Source organism: Empidonax traillii, unplaced genomic scaffold (assembly GCF_003031625.1).
Source record: "Empidonax traillii isolate 1590-97213 ecotype Southwest subspecies unplaced genomic scaffold, ASM303162v1 scaffold286:size1162393, whole genome shotgun sequence".
In the NCBI taxonomy this organism is placed as follows: Eukaryota; Metazoa; Chordata; class Aves; order Passeriformes; family Tyrannidae; genus Empidonax; species Empidonax traillii.
The window spans coordinates 43,298-46,983 of record NW_020955479.1 but is presented as its reverse complement, the minus strand read 5'-3'; the positions used below and the strand labels follow the sequence as shown (position 1 = coordinate 46,983).

The 3,686-nt window shown below is 40.7% G+C and overlaps 1 protein-coding gene across 3 annotated transcripts in view; it reads right to left on the bottom strand.

Annotated features, from left to right (window-relative positions):
- Positions 1-3,686, bottom strand: part of HELZ (helicase with zinc finger) — an 85,807-nt gene that overhangs the window by 59,274 nt on the left and 22,847 nt on the right. For 2 of the 3 annotated variants that reach the window (XM_027890362.1, XM_027890363.1), the window contains exon 1: positions 1,184-1,329. The exons of the other annotated variant lie outside the window; for it this stretch is intronic. In XM_027890362.1, coding sequence (XP_027746163.1) covers positions 1,184-1,252 — 69 coding nt within the window. In that variant the 5' untranslated portion in view covers positions 1,253-1,329. Of the gene's footprint in view, positions 1-1,183; positions 1,330-3,686 lie in introns of those variants that run through there. 3 annotated transcript variants of the gene reach the window in all.

The window sequence follows — 3,686 nt, the reverse complement described above, 5'->3', positions numbered from 1 at the left end:
TCGGTTGCTGACTTTAATATTCCTACTGAAAACAACTGTGTCTAACAACCTGAAAGCTTGTAAAAACCTCTCAAACTCTGCTTTGGGATGACACTCTGGAATTCTATACAAAGCTACCTTTATTTGCACAACAGCAGCTCCAAACAAGGGCACTGTACATTCCCTGCAATAAGCCTATTTTACTGACTTCCCCTCAAGGCAAGTTTCCTTCAACCTCACCAGGAATTTTTCAGGGAAGAATTTTTTTTTTCATTGGAAAACACCAGTTCACAAGAAAAAACCCTTTTCTTTATGTAAAAATAGCCAGTGGCTGAGGATGGGGGGGGTGGGAATTCAGGATATACACCAGACAGACAAACAGGATTCCAAAAAAACAACCTACTGATTCAGTTAAGCACCAAGAGACTGGAGACATGATCCAGAGTTTCTAATGTCCCTCACACCTTCCTCTGGGTCTGCCCAGAGCTGCTCCTGCCCCTGCTCTGCCCATGATTCTGGGTTTAGCATGACCAGCAGCTCCTGGGGATGAACTGCCTATTTAATCCAGATCACAGAAGTAAAAAGAACACTATTCTTTAGAGACTTACACGTGTCCCTAATTTTCCCCACATGAGTCAGAACAGTTACTTACATGTATGGGGTTAAAAGCATCTTCACAAGTTTTAACAGTTCAAGGGGAAAGTAGAAGCTTTGAACTCAAACTTTAATCTTTGTCTGGAAATGCAAAGCTTTTTTTTTTTTTTTTTCCCTGAAAAGCTTTTTATGTCTTACAACTTATCATGGGCCAGTTATTTAAAAAATCCAATCAGTATTTTTTTCTGTTTTAATGGCTAAAATTCCTGAAGTCCTACAAAATGGGATCAGGTGCAACTCAGAAAAGGTCCATCTCCCAAATATGCAACTTATTTTGCATTCCCTGAGGATTCAGGGACAACAACGAAAAAAACTTTTCAAAACCCTAACGACCCTGAAAGCCTGGTAATGCAACAAGCTGGCATCCTGCTGACATATGTGTGCCCATATATTTGTCTTTTTATCCTACAAATCATTTTTTGTTGCCACCTGCCAGTGCACCGTACGCTCGGAAGTTTGTTGTTAAACACGTCTTTTAAAGAAGGGAATACAAAACTGGGTGTTTTTTTTTTTTTTTTAAGTTATGCAGACTGCAGAAAAACCCACTTACCAGTGATTCCCCCATCAGTGATTTGGAAAGAACATTAGACACAATTTGCAGCTTCCCTTTGAGGTGCATGCAGCAGAGCACTGCACGGAAAGGTCCATCGCCCTTGGCCAGCCCCTCTCCCAGCACTGCAACACAAATCAGTGGCCATCAGCATCATCACACCACACAGCTGAGTCAAATAGAGAGAGTTTTCTTCACCTTTAACAGGAAAATAAAGTCTGAAGTTCGGGTTGAACCCATGGAAAGACAACTGCTGGATGTAAATTAAGTATTACTCGCTCTGGTCTAATGGTAACTTGACACGTGTCTTGCACCGTCTCAGAAATGCTGCACATGAGCTCAAAAAAGGCTGTCATGTTTACATGCTAAAATGGACAGAAATTAAATATGGCAAGGGTAGATTCAAATATCTGACACAGACACAAAGGACCTCCTCTTACAGAGAAGGTGAAAAAGAAACAGCAACCAACAAGCTCTGAGTAACACAAACATGCTCAGGAAGGTCCATTCATGCTCACAGAAAACATGCCCTGGCGTTTCCAAAAATAGCCAACCTCCTCATGGGCAATTCCTGCTCCTTTAAAAGGCCTTTTATTCACTTCTGCTGTGAAGTGCAGGGTATAGGAAGGATTCTGAGAGAGCAGAAATGTACAGGCTCCACGTGACAGAAAACTTTCCTGATGCTTCCCAGCACTGGGTCACACACAGACACTTTCCTCGACACTTCCAAGAGGGACGGGATTTATTTCCCAGCACAGCCGTGCTCCAGACAAGCAGGAGCAACACTTAATCACATATATTACCTGTCCAGAAAATGAAATGCCAGGCTGCTAAAAAGCTGGCAAGCTTAAGCATGTGAATTGAAAAGAAAGCTGGACAGTTGTTTGAAATTAGGGAATTATGAAATAACTCTTATCGCAGGCAACATCAACATCTGTGTTTGTACTGCTACTGGTGCAGATGCAAACAGCCCCTCTTAGTGCTAAACAGGAATTTTACATTCACCACAACTTCAGGATTACATCTTAGAATAATAAACCAGAACTCCTCACTCCACAAACGTTCACATGGTGTGAACAGAAATCGCAGGAAAGACTCCAGAAAAACCAGCCCCACGGAACATTTACATAAAAACAACTCCACATCTCTTCAAACTGCAATGGGAACTAAACCCCTGCTTAGAAAGTGCCTCCAAGATCAGTCTGAATTCACCACTCTGACGGCACTGACCACATTCCCAAAAATAGAACTGAACTTCCCAAATCAGAAGCAGCAGAGCCAGAAATAGCTCCAACGTGGCTGACAGTTTGCTATTTTCATCTCCGAGATTAGATCTGCAATTATGATATTTCATATCATTAGCTGCATCACACCACCCAGCTAACACATCCAGCTGCACATGAAAAGCTGCAACACGTTAACCAGTGCCTTTTGGTGAGGATTGGTGGAATCACTGAACAGACTGCAAATAATCCTCATTCTCAGCACGCTACAAAGAACGTGCATTTCTCCTGCTACTCCAAAAGGTACTGATCATTCAGGGTCAAATAAAACTGTGCAACACAGCAAGTCTTGTAAAAAGACTGAAAAGCAGCTCAAATAAAGCTTTGCCTATTATAAAAAAAAAGACCCTGTGCATATCAGGTGGTCTAAGACCTTTTGGGATCATAAATGCAGATACTCCCAATGTCAGATGTTGGGCTACAACTGATCAGGAAGAAACACAACCAAATCATTCATTCTCATATTCATAAAAACATGGTGTGCATGTACACATATATATTTTTTATATATATATGTGAAAACATACACATAACATTTTTATATACCTACACAAATATGGCATAAATAAGCTGAAAAATGCCCTCAGTTTTAGATCTGGAAAAAATACCTACAGAAGATGCTGGTGTGATTAAACTGGGTGCTATTTCTTTGTCATTAATATAAATTTCAAAGCTGTTTTTTTCCTCTGAATTTTAATAAAAAAGGTAGAGATCAGTGGTCCTGTTCCACCCACTGCTCTGCTGGTCCAGTGAGAGATGACAAGCAGTTACCATGACAGTTCCTCTGAGATCCTGACAACTGACACACATGCCAAGAAAAAGTCCCACAGCTGAATGTCACCCCAGTGACAAACCCATCAGAGCTCATCAATGAGAACACTCTTCATTAAACAGCATTTCCCTCCTACCTCCTTTAACCATCATTCAGCTTTCCATATGTCTTTTATTTGCCACCAATGAAAGACAACATTGAGGTTAGTCAGAATATTACACCCTTACAGATCAACACTTAAAAGAAGCTTTAAAATTTTTTTTTTTCAGGCTATTTTAGGAATGGTACTGATTAAGTGATGTTCGGCCCTTTGTAATCTGTTAAACTTTAATTTTACACCTACAGAAGGCAAGTTCTTTTTCCTCAGTCGAGTTTTATGGACCTTCACAAGCAGGTTGCAGAGCCCCACAAATTCCCCAAACTATGACTTGACTATCAATAAAGACAA